Source organism: Dermochelys coriacea, chromosome 1 (assembly GCF_009764565.3).
Source record: "Dermochelys coriacea isolate rDerCor1 chromosome 1, rDerCor1.pri.v4, whole genome shotgun sequence".
In the NCBI taxonomy this organism is placed as follows: domain Eukaryota; kingdom Metazoa; phylum Chordata; order Testudines; family Dermochelyidae; genus Dermochelys; species Dermochelys coriacea.
In genome coordinates this window covers 1576078-1598916 of record NC_050068.2, presented here as the reverse complement: position 1 = coordinate 1598916, position 22839 = coordinate 1576078, and the positions used below count along the sequence as shown (strand labels likewise).

The 22839-nt window shown below is 45.8% G+C and overlaps 1 protein-coding gene across 1 annotated transcript; it reads left to right on the top strand.

Annotated features, from left to right (window-relative positions):
• Positions 1-10664: 10664 nt before the first annotated feature.
• On the top strand, positions 10665-11618 carry LOC119861066 (olfactory receptor 52K2-like). Its single transcript, XM_038415536.2, has one exon. The coding sequence runs from the start codon at positions 10671-10673 to the stop codon at positions 11616-11618; it is 948 nt and encodes a 315-aa protein (XP_038271464.1). The 5' UTR covers positions 10665-10670.
• The last annotated feature ends 11221 nt before the right edge of the window (positions 11619-22839 follow it).

Genomic DNA, 22839 nt, shown 5'->3' with positions numbered 1-22839 from the left:
CATGCAGGGATACACCCAGATGCAGTTACATGAATGCTTTCACTAGCTACTGCTCTCCACTTCCTCAGTGTGTAGATGACAATGAACCAGCCCGTGTTCCTGAGCAGCTTTTCTTTTACATTTCAAAGAACATAAAGATTGAGGTAGAAAAATATAAACAAATTTATTAACTACAGAAGGACAGATTTTAAGTGATTATAAGTAATATTGTACAGATCAAAGTTGGTTATATAGGATATAAACAAAATCACTATCTAAGTTCTCTACACTAGACAGGATCCAAATCAAGCAGTGTCTCACCCTGATGATAGAAACAGTCAACCAATCTTCCATTCACAGGCTAGTAATCCCCTTCAGCCTGCGACCACATCCCCAGTTCAGTCCTTGTTGCTAAGGTTTTTTGTAGGTGTTGAGTTGTCGGGGAGTGAGGCCAAGTGATGATGTCTCTTCCACCGTTTATAGTTTCTGCCATGTGGAGGAAATTTCATTTCCCCGAGCAAATGTCCCCAGCACAGTTAGTGGAAAAATACAGGCACAGGATGGAGCCCAGTGTCACATGTCCTTGTATGCTTCAGTGATTCATAGCAGGGGCCATTACCTGTATCCTACTTAGAATATTCACAGGAAAGTCCATCAGGTCAGGATAAGCTTCTTCCAAGTCCTGTTGTGTTTTTTAATGGGCCATAGCCTTGACTCGTTCATCCACAATGTGATGGGTAGACTGGATGTAGTTTACCTCTTAGTGTTAACCAGGAGCAAACAAGTCTGAAATACGGGTATAATCAATAATCATAATTTTAGGTATAAAATGATGTATGCATACAAATACATAGCATATACAGAAGTGTTATTTATGCCTTCTCATAACACAAGAACTAGGGGTCACCAAATGAAATGAATAGGGAGCAGGTTTAAAACAAAAAAAAAGAGAGCATTCCTACACATAATGAACAATCAACCTGTGGAACTCCTTGCCAGAGGATGTTGGGAAGGTCACAACTATAACAGGTTTAAAAAAAGAAAAGGAGTACTTTGTGGCACCTTAGAGACTAACAAATTTATTTGAGCATAAGCTTTCTTGAGCTACAGCTCACTTCATTGGATGAAGTCAGCTGTAGCTCACATAAGCTTATGCTCAGATAAATTTGTTAGTCTCTAAGGTGCCACAAGTACTCCCTTCCTTTTGCAAATACAGACTAACATGGCTGCTACTCTGAAATAGGTTTAAAAAAACAATTAGATAGAAATCATAGCGGATAGGCTATTAACCAGGATGGGCAGGGATGGTGTCCCTAGCCTTTGTTTGCCAAAAGCTAGGAATGGTCGACAGGGTATGGATTCCCTCTGGAGCACTTGGCATTGGTCACTGTCGGAAGACAGGATACTGGTCTAGATGGAGCTATGGTCTGGCCTAGTATGGCCGTTCTTATGATCTTATGTTCACTGAGGCAGGGAATGGTGTGCAGGTATTGTATTGTGTGTATTCCGTATCTCTTGTGCTGTCTAAAGAAAAGGAAATGTTTAATTAACTCTCTTTGCAAGGCCTGAGTCTGTTTCTTTAACAATCCTGTTCCCCGAAAGAGAGAAACTGGAAACAGAGTGTGCCCAAGGGGGAGCTCTGGCAAGGGTGTGCTGAAGCAATGGGAAAGTCTGGGAGAGCTGAACCACATTAGGGTGAAGAGAACAGCTTGTGGACCTCTTCACACAGGTTTGGGATCACCCAGCCCCATTCCCTTTCCACTCACAGTTCCCTAGCATCCATGGAGCAGCTCCAGGTTTGACGTCACTCACCTGCTCAAGGGCCCGTGGCTGGACGCCCACCGGAAGGGTGAGTTTGGGTCCCACATACTGGACCCATGTGATTTTGAGTCAGAGTAGCATTCAGGTCCTGCCTCTAGCTCTGGGTTTCTAGCTCTGGGTCTCTAGGCCCAGTCTCGGGGTGCAGCTTCCATTCTCATGCCTCCCTCTGGGAGCAGGGAGCTGCACACCAAGCGCCAAGGCCCTAAAGCTAGTTTCCTTTGCTCTGTACCTCGGCATGCTTTTCTCCTATGGCACAGAGGAGAATGCAGTCTTTCTCAGGACATGGATGTCTGTCTTATATAAAAATACAAATTTAGAATTCAGAGAGCTCCAGTTCTATAGGTATATTGCTGTGACACTCTGTATCCCCAAAGCAAAACCCTGGCACTCCACATTCACCACAGTTATATAGTTGTCAAAATCTTGTACAAAATATGTCATGTGAGGTATCTATGGAAACACTGTAGTTTGCTGAATGTGATTATCCTATGTGTGTGTCTGTATCATTTTTGCCACTGAAGTAACAAATATTGACTATCTACCTGTATTTCAAATGTGTTTGCTCCTGTGGTAACTCCCACAAAGTAGTTTACATCCAATCTAGCCAGCACATTGTGAATGGATATTCAACTTGAGTAATTGCCCTAGCTGTGACTTATTAAAGCATGCAAGGGCATTTGACCAGCTCATGTGATACTGGACTCCATCTTTTGCCCGTACTTTTTGACTAACTGTGCTGGTATCTCTGTTTGGGACAATGAAGTTCCCTCCACATGGCAGAAGCTAGAAAAGGGGGAAGTGTTAGCACCACTTGGTCTCACTCCCCCCACAACTCAACACTTTAAAACACAGCTAGAAGAAAAAAAAAACTTTGACTGGAGAGGTGGTGAGTGGTTGGAAAGGAGAAATGCAGGAACATCTTCAAAAGTCCATAAATCAGAACAGATGTGTCCTGCTTACAACGAGGCAGGTGATAGTGCTGAATATTCACTATCTTTGAGACACTGTATGTGATTCATATGATTCCTGATAACCACTTTCGTTGCAAAGTTAATTGGTAAAGATCTGGATATAGTCAATAAAATGCTAATTGAGAATCTTTTAGATTATTCTAAATTCAAAGAAATGGTTTTGATACAATTTCAGATTACCCCTGAAACATATAGAGTGAAATATACAAATCCTAAGAGGAGTGCTGGTACGAGTAATGCAAAATATGTAAATAAAATGAAAGATTTGATGGGGAAGTGGGCAAGGGGCAAAGGTGTTACAAGCTTTGAAGGAATGTTTGATGTTGTTGCTCAGGAACATTTCTGAAATATATGTTAAGATGATGTAACACAGTGTCTGTGGGAGAAAAGGGTGAAAACTGTGGATGAGATGGCTTCTCTAGGAGATAATTTTGAGCAGACACAAGAATCTATTATGAATAAACCACAGAGTGTTTTAAACTTGGAAGGAAGCATGTTCCATTTTAACTCATTCCTCTATGCTCCACAGAGGGCAAGCAAACATGCAAAGTCCCCGTACATCCTTACCTCACCCTGGCATACCAAGACACCAAAGATAAACTTAGACTGAGATCCCTACTGAATGGGACATTAAGGGAAAAGGAAAAACAGTAAATAAATACATGCCAAGATTCATAGAGGAATTGAATGACCCAATGGATGTTGAACAAACCAAATGACATGGTAGAATAAAAGTACATGGAAACACCTACCTGTGATAAAAGATTTGGTGATGATATTAAATCTGATGATGCAAAGTTTGATACTAATAGTAACCAAACAACAAAGAATTTGGAATTGATGATAAATCCGATGAAAAAGTGTAATATGCATGATTTTTGGGAAAAGCTATTTGCCGTGCTATGAGTAGTAAACAAGAAGCCCTATGGGGATAGTGCTTCTCAGCTAACATCTGTAAAGAGGTCCAAAGCTTCTCTCAGCAGGGAAACCATAATAAACCTGGTCTGCTGTGTAAAAGGGGAAACTGAGTCACACCACCTCATGGCATTGTTGAATACCTGTGTTAAGATATCACCAGTTGGAAAAACACAATGGTAAACAATGCTGCACAGACATTAAGAGTTTTTCTAGTGACCCAGAGAAGGCACATTTGCTGACTTTTGAGATCACTCGACTGATCTACAAAGTGTTGGAGGGACACAGAACTCTGCAAGAACACCTGGGGGTAACACCACAATGTTTGCAACACTGGGGAGTTGTATGGTCAAAACCTAATTAAGGCCTTTGGCACACTGCCACTGCATTAATCATTGACAAACACTCTTCCAGTAAACTAAGGGGTGAGTTCTGATATTATGTGCCCCAAAACAACACCCTTGTGTCCCCATATTTACCATGGTCATTTGATTACAATGTGTTTTATATAAAGTTTGTCATGTAATGTATCAACGGAAACATTATAATTTGCAGAACATGATTACCCTATTTGTATGCATGTATTCTTTTTGGATCTAAAGTTATGAATATTGACTATGCACCAGTATTTCAAATGTGTTTGCTCTTTGGTAATAGCCACAATGTAGTTCACATCTCATCTAGACAGCATTTTATGAATGAACCATTCATGGTAATGGTGCATTAAGAAACACAATAGGCCCTAGAAGAAGATTATCCTCACCTCATGGATTTTCCTGTAAATGTTTGAGCCAGGAGATGGATAATAGCCCCTGCTATGCATTATCGAAGCACGCAAGAGCATGTGATCAGCTCATGTGACATTGGACTCTGTCTTGTGCCTGAACTTTTCCACTAACTGCGCTGGGGGCTTTTGCTTGGAAAAATGAAGTTCCCTCCACGGGGCAGAAGCTGTAATGGGGGAAAGTGACATCGTCACTAGGCCTTACTCCCCCCACAACTCAACACCCTGAACCACCTTAGGAATAAGGGCTGAACTGGGGATGTTACCCCAAACTGAAGTGATTTCTAGCCTGTATAAGATGGGTGGACTGTTGGTCCCATCAGGGTGAGGCACTCCTTGATTCAAATCCTGTCTAGCGTATAGAACTAATATTGATTTTGTTTATTTCTTAAGTAACCAACCTTGATGTCTTCTCTCTAACTTATGACAGGTTTCAGAGTAGCAGCCGTGTTAGTCTATATTCACAAAAAGAAAAGGAGGACTTATGGCACCTTAGAGACTAACAAATTTATTTGAGCATAAGCTTTCGTGAGCTACAGCTCACTTCGTCGGAAGAAGTGAGCTGTAGCTCACGAAAGCTTATGCTCAAATAAATTTGTTAGTCTCTAAGGTGCCACAAGTCCTCCTTTTCTCTAACTTCTGTAACTTTAGCGCCCTCGTGGCCAAGATAGAGTCTGCTCTGCAGGCAGCTCTGGCCAAGAGACGACGTGCCCAGGAATGCAGGAGGAAAAATTCCTTCCACCCCAGGGGCACCTGTTTCAACCCCCCCAGAATGAACACACCCACACACCAGAAAAGTACAATGGATATAACAAAGGGAGATACTTATTTACAGAGGGATGAGAGGAGAAAAACAACAAGGGGAAGTGGAGGGGGAGCAGTAGAACAGGGCTGCATCCAGACCAAGGCCCCCAGGCCCAGTGGAAGCACAGGCTGACAGGGCTGACACCGAGCAATGTGTCTGCGCACAGAGTTCAGGAGGCCTGAGCAAAGTTCCAGTCCAGTGGTGAGTCTTGGGGGCTCCTGGTCATCTTCAGCGCCAGTGAACTTTCCCCAACAAACCTCTCCGGTGCCCTCTTCTGCCGCTCTCTGCAAAGCCACCCAGCGCGACCACCTCCCCATTTAACTAGCTACAGCCTCCCTCCTTAGTCCCAGTGCAGAGTCACAAGCCCCAGGACTTGCAGCCCCATGCAGCTCTGGGCAGCCGTGATACTGGATCCAGCTCCGGCCTGTCCTTCTTGGATGATTACTCCCTGGCACAGTGCTCCTCCTGGCTCCCGTCCTGGGGTGTCCCCGCTCGGCCGCCCTGTCCTTCCCTCTCTCCTTCCCTTTGTCCGGGGCCTCCCGGCTGCAGCCCTTCTCTCCCCGGGCTCCAGAGCCACCCCAGCCCCCAAGTTTTCCTCCTTTCTCTCACTGCTCCCCCTCCCCAATATGAAAAAGATTTAAAGGGACCATGCTCTCTAAACCCCAAGGGTTACACTTATAACGACTTAAAATCCATCTTTCTGTACTTAGTACATCTGCTTTCTATTTATTTACCTAAAACAGTGTGTTAGTTGAAGTATAAAGGGAAATCTGCTCAGGAAAAGGGGCTGGTGCATTGTCCTCTCCACATTGAGGGAAGGGGGCAGGGCAATAAACTTACACTGGTCAGTCTTCCGACAAGGGCAAGACAGTACAGCTCTGAGGTCCTAGGCTGGGGAGCTGGGGGAACTGGCTGGAGCCTCTCTATAGTTGCTTCATGAGTGGCTAGTAAAAGTTTTCACGTAACTTCAGGTGTGTGTCTCTCTGTCTGTGTATGACTGTGTAAGTGCAAGACCTGGAGGGGCTTCCAGCTGTTCACAACCTCACAGGCTGTTTCAGGTTACACCCTACAGCTCGCGCCTACCTAATGAAAAGGGCCTACGACAGTGTGAGTCCATTTCCCGCTTCTCATTCGCTCAGTTACTGATGGAGAAACCATTTTTATGGCAGAGAACTCAGAACACCTGGGTCATTCTCTGTTTGATTTTGGCCAAGTCATGTCTCCTTGTACCTCAGTTTACCTATGGAAATAATGGGGATATGTACATAGTGACTTTCCTTTGCTAGGTCTTTTGAAGATCCATCAATGAAAGGTTTCAGAGTAGCAGCTGTGTTAATCTGTATCCACAAAAAGAAAAGGAGTAGCTGTAGCGCACTAAAGCTTATGCTCAAATAAATTTGTTACTCTCTAAGATGCCCCAAGTACTCCTCTTCAATGAAAAATTCTACGTCGTATGATAATAGTTACTGATGAGAATTACTGATCTCTGATTCCTTAGCGAAAATCCCTTGTGCCTACAGAAAGTGTGCATGTCTCCCCTCAGTCATCTTTCTCCAGATCTGTCTGTCTACTATCTACCTATCCATCCTGGGCATTTAGATAACATCAGAGCCTATGAGACCAAGTCACTTTCCCTTGGTTTCTTCATAATCAACTATAATTTTTAAATATACACAAATACACATGGCAGCCAATTTCTCTCCGACTCAGTGGAGATCCCAAAAGTTCTCATCTCCTTTTGGGAAGGATCCATAATTGTTGGTTGTTGTTAAAGCTGAATAACAAACACAGAAGTACAGACATGGAAACAGAGACATGAGCTAGAGAGTGTCTGGTCCAGCCTGTTTACATCCAGATTCTGCTTCTCCCCTAGAGTCTGAGTGAACCCCACTGGGATTGCACAGAGCTACATTATAAACTATGCACACCACTGTGAGCTCTCAGTGTGGGGTGTTGCTGCAGATGCTGGGGTGAGAGAGGAATGGGACACGGATACCTGAGGGGGATTCCCAGCAAAGACGATTCCGTCTCAGAAATCACAGGTACCCATCTCTTTCTGTTCGACAAACCAAGTGCAATCTACGCATGATGAGAGAGAGAGAGAATAGGTCTGAATTCATTTCTGCTCCACACAGCCACTAAACATCCCAGGGCCCTTGCCACAGGTGCTGAATTTGCTCTAGTATCATGGGCCAAAATACCCCTCTTTGCTGTGTCCCTCGGTGATGGGCTCCAGCTCTAAGGTGGCTTCATTTCCATCACCCAGTGGATACTTCAGGACGAAAGTTGTTAGTAGAGGTCCAGTACTTTCAAAATTAAATTCAGCTGGAAGTAGACACCCAGCTTGGGAAATTTCAGGTTAATATTTGGCAAACTTATATGCAACTGAAAATGAAGTAAAAAGAAAAGGAGTACTTGTGGCACCTTAGAGACTAACAAATTTATTTGAGCATAAGCTTTCGTGAGCTACAGCTCACTTCATTGGATGCATTCGGTGGAAAATACAGAGGGGAGATTGATATACACACACAGAGAACATGAAACAATGGGTTTATCATACACACTGTAAGGAGAGTGATCATTTAAGATGAGCCATCACCAGCAGCGGGGGGTGGGGGGAAGGAGGAAAACCTTTCATGGTGACAAGCAAGGTAGGCTATTTCCAGCAGTTAACAAGAACATCTGAGGAACAGTGGGGGGTGGGGTTGGGGGGGGAGAAATAACATGGGGAAATAGTTTTACTTTGTGTAATGACTCATCCACTCCCAGTCTCTATTCAAGCCTCAGTTAATTGCATCCAGTTTGCAAATTAATTCCAATTCAGCAGTCGATTGTTGGAGTCTGTTTTTGAAGTTTTTTTGTTGAAGGATAGCCACCCTCAAATCTGGAATCGAGTGACCGGAAGGATTGAAGTGTTCTCCAACTGGTTTTTGAACGTTATAATTCTTGACGTCTGATTTGTGTCCATTCATTCTTTTACGTAGAGACTGTCCAGTTTGGCCAATGTACATGGCAGAGGGGCATTGCTGGCACATGATGGCATAGATCAAATTGGTAGATGCGCAGGTGAACGAGCCTCTGATAGTGTGGCTGATGTGATTAGGCCCTATGATGGTGTCCCCTGAATAGATATGTGGACAGAGTTGGCAACGGGCTTTGTTGCAAGAATAGGTTCCTGGGTTAGTGGTTCTGTGATGTGGTGTGTTGTTGCTGGTGAGTATTTGCTTCAGGTTGGGAGGCTGTCTGTAAGCAAGGACTGGCCTGTCTCCCAAGACCTGTGAGAGTGATGAGTCGTCCTTCAGGATAGGTTGTAGATCCTTGATGATGCGTTGGAGGGGTTTTAGTTGGGGGCTGAAGGTGATGGCTAATGATGTTCTGTTGTTTTCTTTGTTGGGCCTGTCCTGTAGTAGGTGACTTCTGGGTACTCTTCTGGCTCTGTCAATCTGTTTCTTCACTTCAGCAGGTGGGTATTGAAGTTGTAAGAATACATGATAGAGATCTTGTAGGTGTTTGTCTCTGTCTGAGGGGTTGGAGCAAATGCGGTTATATCGTAGCGCTTGGCTGTAGACAATGGATCGAGTGGTATGATCTGGATGAAAGCTAGAGGCATGTAGGTAGGAATAGCGGTCAGTAGGTTTCCGATATAGGGTGGTGTTTATGTGACCATCGCTTATTAGCACCATAGTGTCCAGGAAGTGGATCTCTTGTGTGGACTGGTCCAGGCTGAGGTTGATGGTGGGATGAAAATTGTTGAAATCATGGTGGAATTCCTCAAGGGCTTCTTTTCCATGGGTCCAGATGATGAAGATGTCATCAATGTAGTGCAAGTAGAGTAGGGTTATTAGGAGACGAGAGCTGAGGAAGCGTTGTTCTAAGTCAGCCATAAAAAAATGTTGGCATACTGTGGGGCCATGCGGGTACCCATCGCAGTGCCGCTGATTTGAAGGTATACATTGTCCCCAAATGTGAAATAGTTATGGGTGAGGACAAAGTCACAAAGTTCAGCCACCAGGTTAGCCGTGACAGTATCGGGGATACTGTTCCTGACGGCTTGTAGCCCATCTTTGTGTGGAGTGTTGGTGTAGAGGCTTCTACATCCATAGTGGCTAGGATGGTGTTTTTAGGAAGATCACCAATGGATTGTAGTTTCCTCAGGAAGTCAGTGGTGTCTCGAAGATAGCTGGGAGTGCTGGTAACGTAGGGCCTGAGGAGGGAGTCTACATAGCCAGACAATCCTGCTGTCAGGGTGCCAATGCCTGAGATGATGGGGCGTCCAGGATTTCCAGGTTTATGGCTCTTGGGTAGCAGATAGAATACCCCAGGTCGGGGCTCCAGGGGTGTGTCTGTGCGGATTTGTTCTTGTGCTTTTTCAGGGAGTTTCTTGAGCAAATGCTGTAGTTTCTTTTGGTAACTCTCAGTGGGATCAGAGGGTAATGGCTTGTAGAAAGTGGTGTTGGAGAGCTGCCTAGTAGCCTCTTCTTCATACTCTGACCTATTCATGATGACGACAGCACCTCCTTTGTCAGCCTTTTTGATTATGATGTCAGAGTTGTTTCTGAGGCTGTGGATGGCATTGTGTTCTGCACGGCTGAGGTTATGGGACAAGTGATGTGGCTTTTCCACAATTTCAGCCCGTGCACGTCGGCGGAAGCAGTCTATGTAGAAGTCCAGTCTGCTGTTTCGACCTTCAGGAGGAGTCCACCCAGAATCCTTCTTTTTGTAAAAAGGACACTAAGCTATCTAAACTACTACATGCCACAAGGGGCCACAAAAGTGGTTCGCATAACACACCCAGCAATATTGTTAATCTATCCAACTATACTCTTAACCCAGCAGAAGAATCTGTCCTATCTCGGGGCCTCTCCTTTTGCACCTCCACCCCCACGAACATGATACAGTTCTGTGGTGACCTAGAATCCTATTTTCGACGTCTCCGACTCAAGGAATATTTCCAACACACCTCTGACCAACATATTAACCCACAGAGACCTTCCTACCAACACTACAAAAAGAAAGATTCTGGGTGGACTTCCTTTGCGAGTTCCAAAGGCCAAATATGGATTGTATATACAGTTTTCTTTTATCAATTGTCTATGTTCAGACTTTCAATGTAATTGAATGTTCCCTTGTTCGTGTGTTATCCGACAGAATAAATATAAATGCCTGACCTACTCTCTATATCAATAGATTCATAGGCTTTGAACTCAGAAGGGACCGTCAGATCATGTGGTCTTTTATATCATGGAATTGCCTCCAGGAATTCATGTAGTGTCTCATATTCACATTGTCTATTCATCCAGGTATTTGTATTGCAAACATCACCTTAGACCCTTGGCACATACACGAAGTCAGGGGAACATATGCTCCAAGCAAGAGACACCTTCTCCCCTACTCCATGTCAGATTTCAACACAACCAGCTTCACCAACCCCTCCACCTTTATCCTGCTGGGTATTCCTGGCCTGGAAGCGGCCCATGTCTGGATCTCCATCCCCTTCTGCACCATGTGCATCTCAGCCATCTTGGGGAACTTTTCCATCCTCTTTATTGTGAAGACTGAACCGAGCCTCCATGGGCCCATGTACTATTTCCTCTGCATGCTGGATGTCACCGATCTGGTCCTGTATACGTCCACCATGCCCAAAATGCTGGCAATCTTCTGGTTCAATTCCAGGGAGATAGATTTCATTGCCTGCCTCACCCAGATGTACTTCATTCTCATCTCATCTGTTTTGGAGTCTGGGATCCTGGTAGCCATGGCTCTGGATCGCTACGTGGCCATCTGCCATCCCCTGAGACATTCCACCATCCTGACCAACCCCCTGGTGGCCAAGATCGGCCTGGCCGTGGTGCTGCGTGGCATCATGGTCACACTGCCCTTTCCCATCCTAGTGAGGCAGTGGCCATATTGCAGAACCAACGTCATCCCCGAGCCGTACTGCACACACATAGCTTTGGTGAACCTGGCCTGCGCTGACACCCGTGTTAGTAGTTACTACGGCCTCTTTGTGTTATTCTTTGTGATGGGTCTGGATGGGATTTTTATTGCCGTGTCCTATACCCAGATCCTCAGGGCCATCTTCATCCTCCCCACAAAAGATGCACGGCTCAAGACTTTGGGGACCTGCGGCTCCCACCTTTTTGTCATTTTAGCCTTTTACATTCCAGGTCTCATCATGTCCCTCATGCACAGATTTTCCCAAAATATGCCCCTGCATTTCCACGTTCTCATTGGCAATATGTACCACTTGATGCCTCCCATGTTAAACCCCATCATCTATGGGGTGAGGACGAAACAGATCCGGGACAGGCTACTCCGGCTCTTTACTCATAAAGGGGCCTAAAGTTTTCTCTTGGTGCTCTAGCTCTCAGACCGAGCTCTGTGAAGATTTGGCTGGTGACATGGTGCTGTGCCCCCTTCCCTGAATCACTTACTGCACAGTCAAAGTGACATTAAATCCTTTCCTGGCCTTCACCTGCTGTGTCAGCATGACAAACTGAGTAATCTTTTTCTGTACAACTCATTCTCCCATAGGATTGCCACCTTTCTAATTGCTTTTAACTGGACCTCTGAGGCCCCACTCCCAGCCCTGCCTATTCCCCAAGGCCCTGTCCCCTGCCCCACCTCTTTCCACAAGGCCCCTTCCCCTGTCCCCCCTATTCTCCAAGGCTCCGCTCCATTCTCAACATCTTCCCCCAAATGCCCACCCTTGTTGCTCGCTCCCCTCCTCTCCAACCCCATCCACTTGCTGGATCATCTCCACCTTCCTCCTCCCCAGCCTGGGCTCCCTCTGCCCCGGGGCTGGGACGGGACCTGCTGCAGCCTGGCAAGGACCCTGCAGGGAGGATGCAGCAGGCCGGCCAGTCCAGAGCAGAGGGGGAAGCCAGGAAACTGTCTAAAATCAGCTGTGGATTGGAAGCGTGTGGGCCCGAAAGCTCAACTGCAGAGGCCTGAGGGCAGAGACCATCGTGTTGCTCATTTCCTCAGCTTTCGGCCATAGTCTCAAGTTGCAGTGGGGGAGGTCTAGGTTGGATATTAGGAAACACTATTTCACTGGGAGGGTGGGGAAGCACTGGAATGGGGTCCCTAGGGAGGTCGTGGAATCTCCATCCTTAGAAGTATTTGAGGCCTGGCTTGGCAAAGCCCTGGCTGGGATGATTTAGTTGGGGTTGGTCCTGCTTTGAGCAGGGGGTTGGACTAGATACCCCCTGAGGTCCCTTCTAACCCTGATCTTCTAGGATTCTATGATTTGTTCCTTCTGGCCGGGGGCCTGTAGCTGGCAGGGTCCCAGCAATAGGGATGGGCTGGGAGCCCTTTGCCCTGAGCCAGGCCTCGGGGGCAGGGCAAGGGATCAGCTTTGAAGCTAGGAGGACAACAGCCGAGAGACGTGGAGGGATCAGTCCCTGCATTAGCTGGAAAGGTGGGATGCTTGGCAGAGGCCGGGGTGGTTGAGGTAGCTCACACAGAGGGAGATGAATGGCACAGCTACCATTAGCTGGCAATTTACACGGCACCTTAACTGGAACGACAGAGCACCCACTGCGCAGGGGCTGAAGCTGAACGGTGAAGCTGAGCCTAACGTATGCTCTGCATGATGCTTTTGATCACTATATCTAGAAGCTCTTTATCTAGGCTGCTAGGCAGCGTTATTCCCATGTCATGGATGGACCAAGCCACACAGAGATCAAGTGATTTACTCAAGGCCACACAATGAGTCAGTGGTAGAGCTGAGAATAGAAATCAGGAGTCCTGACTCCCCCCACCCCCCAACATCACTGCTCTGGCCATGAACTGGCATTGCTCCTCTGCGTTGTGTTACCCACAGTCAGGCTACTTGTGTGCCATGATCAGTGGAGTTGCCATAATTCTAAACAGGAGGAATTTATTAAAGAAGGAGCTAAAAACTACAGATGCAAAACCAGGTTTCCACACAGTTTAGGGTTCAGCCTTGTCTTCCTCTTTTACGAGGGACCACACGCTGTTGGAACTCTACAGAGCGTATAAAGACCAACGATGTGCTGAAAGGAGCCACAACAGGGCAGTGTGTGTGTCATAAATAGAAAGGGAAGGGTAAACACCATTAAAATCCCTCCTGGCCAGAGGAAAAATCCTTTCACCTGTAAAGGGTTAAGAAGCTAGGATAACCTCGCTGGCACCTGACCACAATGACCAATAACGAGACAAGATACTTTGAGAGCTGGCGGGCGGGTGGGGGGGGGAGGGAGAAACAAAGGGTCTGTCTCTCTGTGTGATGCTTTTGCTGGGGACAGAACAGGAATGGAGTCTTAGAATTTAGTAAGTAATCTAGCTAGAGATGCGTTAGATTATGATTTCTTTAAATGGCTGAGAAATTAGACTGTGCTGAATAAAATTAATATTCTTGTCTTTGTGTCTTTCTTGTAACTTAAGGTTTTGCCTAGAGGGATCTCTATGTTTTGAATCTAATTACCCTGTAAGGTATTTACCATCCTGATTTTACAGAGATGACTCTTTTTACCATTTCTTAGATTAAAATTCTTCTTTTAAGAACCTGATTGCTTTTTCATCGTTCTTAAGATCCAAGGGTTTGGGTCTGTGGTCACCTATGCAAATTGGTGAAGACTTTTATCAAGCCTTCCCCAGGCAGCGGGGTTAAGGTTTTGGTGAGGATTTTGGGGGGAAAGACGTTTCCAAACAATATTTTCCCAGTAAAGCCAGTCAAACGTTTGGTGGTGGCAGTGGAAGTGCAAGGGCAAAGGGTAAAATAGTTTGTACCTTGGGGAAGTTTTAACCTAAGCTGGTAAAAGTAAGCTTAGGAGGGTTTCATGCAGGTCCCCACAACTCTCGGGTGTAAAGTTAGTTAAAAACAGAGAGGTTAGGATGACAGACTCCACGGTTCAACAAAAGCTGGAATTAGCCAGTTTTGAGGCTGAGGAAAATCAAAAGGAACATGAAAGACAGCTAGAACTCCTGCATATGAAAATGGAGAAGGAAAAAGAGAGGAAGCATGCACTGGAGATGGAGAAGGCAAAGGCTCAGCAGAATATACCAACAAACCCTAGCAATCCTTCTCCAGGTACCACTTCCCACCCCAGAAAGTTCCCCACCTACAAGGCAGGCAATGATACCGAGGCCTTCTTAGAAAACTTTGAAAGGGCCGGCCTTGGGTACAGCATCTCTACAGACCAATACATGGTAGATCTGAGGCCGCAGCTCAGTGGACCCTTAGCTGAGGTGGCGGATGAAATGTCTAAGGAACACGTGAACCAGTATGAACTGTTTAAAACCAAGGCGAGAGTCAGAATGGGGCTAACCACCGAGCATTCCCGTCAGCGGTTCAGAGCCCTAAGGTGGAAACCAGACGTGTCATTTACCCGACATGCCTACACATTGTGAAACATTGGGCTGCCTCGATATCAGGAGCAAGTGTTAAATCTCCAGCAGATTTGCCCTTCCTAATGCAAATGGAGCAGTTCTTAGAGGGTGTTCCTGAGGAAATAGAAAGATACATCCTAGATGGGAAGCCCAAAACTATAATCAAGGCAGGGGAGACTGCAGCCAAATGGGTGGAGGTGGCAGAGAGGAAAAGAACTGGTCGCAGATAGAACGGATACCAGAAGGGACAACCTCAGACCACACCCTACTACCGGGGGCCGCCAAAGGCCCCATCTACCCCCCAAGGAATCCTCCAGCCACCTTATCGTCCTGCCACACTGTTCTCCAGCAACTCACCTCGCCCCAGTGACCCGTCAGCTGGACAGTGTTTTAAATGTAACGAGCCGGGACATGTGAAGGCCAACTGCCCCAAGAAGCCCAACAGATTATAGTTCATTGCACCGGTCCTCAGGCCCAGATACCTCCCAGATACCCTTGGAGTGAAGGGAAACTGTGAGTGTGGGTGTGGAGGGACACCGGAGCATAGGTGTCAGCTATCCATGCTTCCTTAGTGGACCCCAATTTAATCAACCCAGAGATCCAAGTGAAGATTCAACCTTTCAAGTCCAACTCTTTCAATTTGCCTACAGCCAAGTTGCCTGTCCAGTACAAGAGCTGGTAAGGAACGTGGACTTTTGCAGTCTATGATGATTATCCCATCCCCATGCTGTTGGGGGAAGACTTGGTCAATCATGTGAAGTCAGCCAAGAGGTTGGGAATGGTAACCCGCAGCCAGACTAAACCAGCCGTCATGCCTAGCACTGTTCTGGAAACTTCTACCAGGACCCGGTCAGGGGTGATGGACCTGGACCCCAGGCCAATGTCTGCAACAGCAGTAGTGGATCCAGTGCCAGAGACCCAGACAGACTCATTCCCAGAACCGGAACCGGTGAAACAACCCGCATCAGACCCATTGCCAGCCCTGAATCCAGTACTTGCAACCCCAACCCCAGAGGGCCCCACCGAACCTGAACCGGCAGCAGCCGATAACCCTACACAAGAGGCTCAGCCGGAGCCTGAACCCCAACATAGTGCACCAGCGAAGAACGGTTCACAGTCAACGGAAACAGCCCCATCCCCTACATCACTTCCAGAGGGACCAAGCATAGGTCCACAATCCAATGAGGAACTGATGTCTCCAGCATCAAGGGAACAGTTCCAGGCTGAACAGGAAGTAGATGAAAGACTCCAGAGAGCTTGGACGGTGGCACAGAGCAACCCACTGCCTCTCAGCTCTTCTAATCAATCCAGGCTTGTTGTAGAAAGAGGACTTTTATACAAGGAAACTCTTTCTGGTGGACACCAGGAAGACTGGCATCCTCAGAGACAGTTGGTAGTTCCAACTAAGTACCGGGTCAAGCTCTTGAGCTTAGCCCATGATCATCCTAGTGGCCATGCTGGGGTGAACAGGACCAAAGAGCGGTTGGGGAGGTCATTCCAATGGGAGGGAATGGGCAAGGATATTTTTACCTATGTCCGGTCTTGTGAGGTATGCCAAAAAGTGGGAAAACCCCAAGACCAGGTCAAAGCCCCTCTCCAGCCACTCCCCAATATTGAAGCTCCATTTCAGCGAGTAACTGTGGATATTCTGGGTCCTTTTCCAAAAAAGACACCCAGAGGAAAGCAGTACATACTGACATTCATGAATTTTGCCACCCGATGCCTGGAAGCAGTAGCTCTAAGCAATACCAGGGCTAAAAGTGTGTGCCAGGCACTAGCAGACATTTTTGCCAGGGTAGGTTGGCCCTCCGACATCCTCACAGATGCAGGAACTAATTTCCTGGCAGGAACTATGGAAAGCCTTTGGGAAGCTCATGGGGTAAATCACTTGGTTGCCAATCCTTACCACCATGAAACAAATGGCCTGGTGGAGAAGTTTAACGGAACTTTGGGGGCCATGATACGTAAATGAGCACTCCAATGATTGGGACCTAGTGTTGCAGCAGTTGCTCTTTGCCTACAGAGCTGTACCACATCCCAGTTTAGGGTTTTTACCATTTGAACTTGTATATGGCTGTGAGGTTAAGGGGCCATTACAGTTGGTGAAGCAGCACTGGGAAGGATTTACACTGTCTCCAGGAACTAACATTCTGGACTTTGTAACCAACCTACAAACCATCCTCCGAACTTCTCTAGCCTTTGGTGAAGAAAACCTACAGAATGCTTAAAAAGATCAAAAAACCTGGTATGATAAACATGCCAGAGAGCGTTCCTTCAAAGTAGGAGACCAGGTTATGGTCTTAAAGGCACTCCAAGGCCCATAAAATGGAAGCTTTGTGGGAAGGGCCATTCACGGTCCAGGAGCGCCTGGGAGATGTTAATTACGTTACAGCATTCCCCACTCGAAAGCCTAAGGTATACCATATTAATTCTCTAAAGCCCTTTTATTCCAGAGAATTAAAAGTTTGTCAGTTTACAGCCCAGGGAGGAGATGACGCTGAGTGGCCTGAAGGTATCTACTATGAAGGGAAAAGTGCTGGTGGTGTGGAAGAGGTGAAAGTTATTTATTTATCAACATTGAATTTCATCTGCCATTGTGTTGCCCAGTCCCCTGTTTTGTGAGTTCCCTTTGTAGCTCTTCAGAGTCATTCTCACCATTTATTCCTACCCTTCTTTTAACAGGAGTACCTGGCAATGCTTTCAGGTTCCTCTAACATGGCAAGCCTTTTGTTATCTTAATCACCTATCCTCAGTTTATAAACAAATTCCCTGCCCCACGGGTGGAAGCAGGAGAGAACTCATCACATATCACACTCAAGCTGTGTTGCAGGTGACAGCTCCATCTCCGGTCTGGCGTGCACTCTGAGCAGACATCCGGTGCAAAACTGAAGGTGGGTTAGAGACCCCAAACTCCCTAAATGGTGCTTTTCCCAGCTGGGCTCCTTCTGCTCCAGGGTAGGATGGAAGCTATTTCTGTCTGACAAGGAGCCTGCCTGGAGGTAAAACGCGGCAGGGGCTGCGGTGGTTTAATGACCCGTCACCTTCCCCAACCCTGCAGAGAGACTCCCAGATCCCTTTTTGATTGGACTTTCCAGTTGAAAAATGAGTACCTGGCAAGCCTAAATGGCACTCAGATGCAGAAGCCAGACTCCAACTGGTGGAGAAGCGGACCCTTCATCTAGATAGATGGTGATGAGCTAAAGCATACCGTCCAAATGTGGCTGCAACCTTTAACATAGAGGATACATTGAAGTAGGTTGGCACAGGGGCTTTCCTTAGTTCAGACCCTTCTAAAGTTAAGAGGTACACCACAATTTGGAACTTGGAAAGAACCCAAATAACCAGTTAGGACAAAAATAACAAATGTAATTCCTAACCACAAAAGGGCCATGGCAAAAAATGGATGTATATGTTAATAAGTTTAAATAATGAATATACTAACCGATAGGAAAAAGACGATCCAACATTAGTAAGATGAGGAAATACAAATAAGGAAAAGGAGAAAAAAATCTCGTATTGAATATGCAACAAATATAATGGCGTCAGTGTAACATATTATAAAAGTGACATTCCAGCCTAGGGCTGGTAGGAGAGAGATGTAGTCCTTGGGAGGTGCCAGAAAAATGGCCACTGGTGATAATGGGGAAGGTGATGGCGATATGGACGATGATGGGCAACATTTCAAGTTGTTCTACAGGAAAGAGTGAGACTATATGGATGGGCAGATGTACATTCTGTAGTATCTCCATCTACCTTACTGAGTTGGGGTGTTTGTGACTGCCCTAAATATATGAATAAACTCTATTTGTAAATATAAAGAGTTCCAGCGGTGTGAGCATTGAAACTGTGCACGTCGGGGCTCCCAACTAAATAATAGTTCAAATAAATTTGTCCCTGATCTTGGAGCAAGAACCTGTCAACCCTCAAAGTGATATCTGGGGATTCTTAAATAATCAATATTATTAATACATAATCTAAAGATTGGGCAACAAGATGTATCTGCACCCTACTCCTGTCTATAACCCACTAGACCCCACTCTTCTCCAAGAGCTGAGGGTCTCTCTATCTCTGAAAAGTTAGTAACAAAGTAAAAATATACATTAAAATTTTAAACCTACCCAATGTCCCTTAAGTCACCTGCCACAAGATGTCAGAACATAGAATCATAGAATATCAGGGTTGGAAGGGACCTCAAGAGGTCATCTAGTCCCACCCCCAGCTCAAAGCAGGACCAATCCCCAACTAAATCATCCCAGCCAGGGCTTTGTCAAGCCTGACCTTAAAAACTTCTAAGGAAGGAGATTCCACCACCTCCCCCGGTAATGCATTCCAGTCTTTCACCACCCTCCTAGTGAAAAAGTTTTTCCTAATATCCAACCTAAACTTCCCCCACTGCAACTTGAGACCATTACTCTTTGTTCTGTCATCTGCTACCACTGAGAACCATCTAGATCCATCCTCTTTGGAACCCCCCTTCAGGTAGTTGAAAGCAACTATCAAATCCCCCCTCATTCTTCTCTTCCGCAGACTAAACAATCCCAGTTCCCTCAGCCTCTCCTCATAAGTCATGTGTTCCAGTCCCCTCATCATTTTTGTTGCCCTCCACTGGACATTTTTCATTTTTTCCACACCCTTCTTGTAGTGTTAGTATTAGAGCTGAGTGAGTTTAATATTTATTTAATTGTATTTCTTTTATACAGGAATTAGACACAGTGCTCCTGTCAGCTAATTGTAAAGTTATTTGATTCCCCAGTTTGTCATGCACAATAAGGTCTGGAAAGGGTTTAATGTCTTATTGCCAGTTTATTCAGTGATTCAGTGAAGAGGGCCCAGCACCACGTCACCATCCAGTTCTGCAAAGAGCTTGGTCTGAGAGCCAAAGCAACAGGAGAAAACTTTAGGTCCCTTTATGAGTGAAGAGCCAGATCAGCCTCTCCTGTATCTGTTTGGTCCTCACACCGTAGAAGATGGGGTTTAGCATGGGGGGCAGCAGAATGTACATGTTGGCAATAGGAACGTGGAGATGTAGGGGCAGATTGTGGCAAAATCGGTGCATGATTAAGGAGAAGAGAGATGGGATGTAAGAGACTAGAATGACACAAAGATGTGAACTGCAGGTCTCAAAAGTCTTGAGCCGGGCATCCATTGTGGGGAGGATGAAGATGGCCCTGAGGATCTCAATGTAGGACAGGGCAATAAAAAATACATCCAGACCGGTCACCAAGAATGTCACAGAGAGGCCGTAGTAGCTACTGACACGAACATCACCGCAGGCCAGCTTCACCTCGGCGATGTGCTCACAGTATGTTTGTGGATGATGTTGGTTCTGCAATATGTCCACCTCCTGCCAGGAAGGGATAGGGCAATATGAGCATACCGCCGTGCAGCGCCACTGCCAGGCCGATCTTGGCCACGATGGGGTTTGCAGGGTGGTGGAATGTCTCAGGGGATGGCAGATGGCCACGTAGCGATTGAAAGTAAATGAAGTACATCTGGGTGAGGCAGGCACTGAAATCAATCTCCCTGGAATTGAACTAGAAAATCCTCAGCATTTTGTGCACGGCAGACATGGATGTGACCAGGTCGGTGACAGCCATCAGTCAGATGAAATAGGACATGGGCCCATGGAGGCCCAGCTCTATCTTCACGATGACCAGGATGATAAAGTTCCCCAAGACAGCTATGGTGTACATGGTGCAGAAGGGGATGGAGATCCAGACATGGGCAGTCTCCAGGCCAGGAATGCCCAGCAGGATGAAGGTGGAGGGGTTGGTGAAGTCGGTTGTGTTGGAATCTGACATGGAGTAGGGGAGAAGGTGTCCAAGTCTGAGGCAGAACGGTGTCTCCTGCATGCACCATACGTTCTCCCGACTTCCTCGATGTGTCCAGCGTCCAGGATGATGGTTGCAGTACAAGTGCCTGGGTGGAGAGACAATGTTAATATGCCCTACTCGAGGCTGTTCTCATGGGGGAAGCAGATTGGTCACTCTTCACACACTGAAAAATGACAATTTCATTCTTCGGATAATGGATAAACTGAGAACAGTTCCCAACCAGTAATATCTCTAGACGATTAGTGCTTCGAAAGGGCTAATTCCCCAAAGCTGAGGCAAATTATCATCAAGACTGGTTGGAAAGAAAAATTTAGAGAGAATAATAGAAATGAAAATTGCAAGAGTCTTTAAGAAGAGTTTATTAGATAGCGAAAAAGCCACATTTCCACAGTCAAGAAAGTGAACAACTTTATCTAAAATCCCACTTCAGTGGCAAAGGGAAGGTAACGGGGGAAAGCAATATGTAACAAATGGTGGGGAAGGGAATATAGATGTCAAGCAATACAAATTGGAAGTTATAAAAATTGATAAGGAATGTTAAAGAAATCAGGGAAAATCCATGCTTGGCAGGGCTAAGGATCACAAAAAGGAGATTATTTAGGCATGTTAAGAACAAAAGAAATCCTAGAAAAGGTTTCAGCCAGTACCTAGAGGGAGACATGTTGCAAAAAAAGGTAGATGTGTTCATGACACAGATGTGTTGTGCATTCGAAAAGAAGCAATATGAGATACTCATATCACATGAAGTGATGAAATACTTTCCAGGCCATTAGCTGCCAAGGATGATGTTATACAGAATCTACAGTCGAACCTTAGAGATACAAGCACCAGAGTTACGAACTGACCGATCAACCACACATCTCATTCGGAACCAGAAGTACACAATCAGGCGCTGCAGAGCTCCCACTCCCTGCAAGTCAATTACAGGACAGTTCTGTGTTAAACGTAAAGCATTTTTTAGAAAGGTAAAGTTTAAAACACGATTTGAGAAGGTTAGGAACAATGGAACACCTGGTGTGGGGTTAGTTCAAAAACAGGCTAGGGATATAATTAGTTCCAAGCAGCAACATGGTTTATGGAAAACATTTCTTGTCACATAAACCTGATTTCATCCTTTAAAGAGAATACACATTTGGGTGATCAAGGGAACCTTGCAGAGGCACTAGACTTTGATTTCTCTGAGGCATTTTATTTAGCAGGGGAAAATATTCAAATACAAAAAGGAACACTGTACAATATCAGTCGAGCACATGTAAAATGGACTAAAATCTGGCTAGCTGACAAATCTCAGGAAGCAGTTGTCAATGGGTCACTGTCAGCAAATGTGGCTCTTTCTAGTGGGGTTCCACAGGGATCAGTTCAAGGCCAGATGATATTTAGTATTTTCATGAATGATCTGGAAGGAAATAGTGACATTTTGGCCCTTGATACTGGAGCAAAATCATCACCTGTGGCAAGAGCCCTGGGATGTTTAATGGCTGTGCAGAGCAGAAAGGATCCCAGATCTATTGTCTATCCCATCACACCCAGGTTACACTGGGTTTGTCAAGCAGGGGACTCCTCAGCAAGAGATGGGTACCTGTGAATTCTGAGAGCGAAGTGATTTCCCTGGGAATCCCCCTCAGGCAGTCGTGTCCCAAACCTCTCTCATTCTAGCATCTGCAACAACACCCCATGCCAACAGCCAACACAGGGCTGAGCAGCATTTATAATATAGCTCTGCGCAATCCCAGGGGGGTTCACTAAGTCTCTAGTGGAGAAGCGGCATCTGAATGCAAACAGGTTTGAGACATACCAGTCTACGCTTCTGTGCTATTTATCCAGCTTTAGTAGTAAACAGTAATTAAAGGACCTTCCCAAAGGGAGATGAGAACTCTTGAGCTCTCCGCTGAGTCAGAGTGGAATTGGCTGCTCTGTGTATTTGTGTATATTTGAAAATTATACTTGATTAGGAAGAAAACTAGTGTCAAGGTTCCTTCCCCACGCTGAACTCTAGCGTACACATGTGCGGACCTGCATGAAAGACCCCCCTAAGCTTATTCCTACCAGCTAGGTTTAAAAACTTCTTCAAAATACAAACTTTACCTTGTCCTTGAACCCTATGCTGCCACCACCAAGCATTGTAAACAAAGAAGATGGAAAGAGTCCACTTAGAGACATCTTCCCCCTAAAATATCCCCCCAAGCCCTACACCCCCTTTTCTGGGGAAGGCTTGATAAAAATCCTCACCAATTTGCAAAGGTGAATACAGACCCAAGCCCTTGGATCTTAAGAACAATGAAAAAGCAATCAGGATCTTAAAAGAAGAATTTTAATAGAAGAAAAAATAAAAGAATCACCTCTGTAAAATCAGCATGGTAAATACCTTACAGAGTA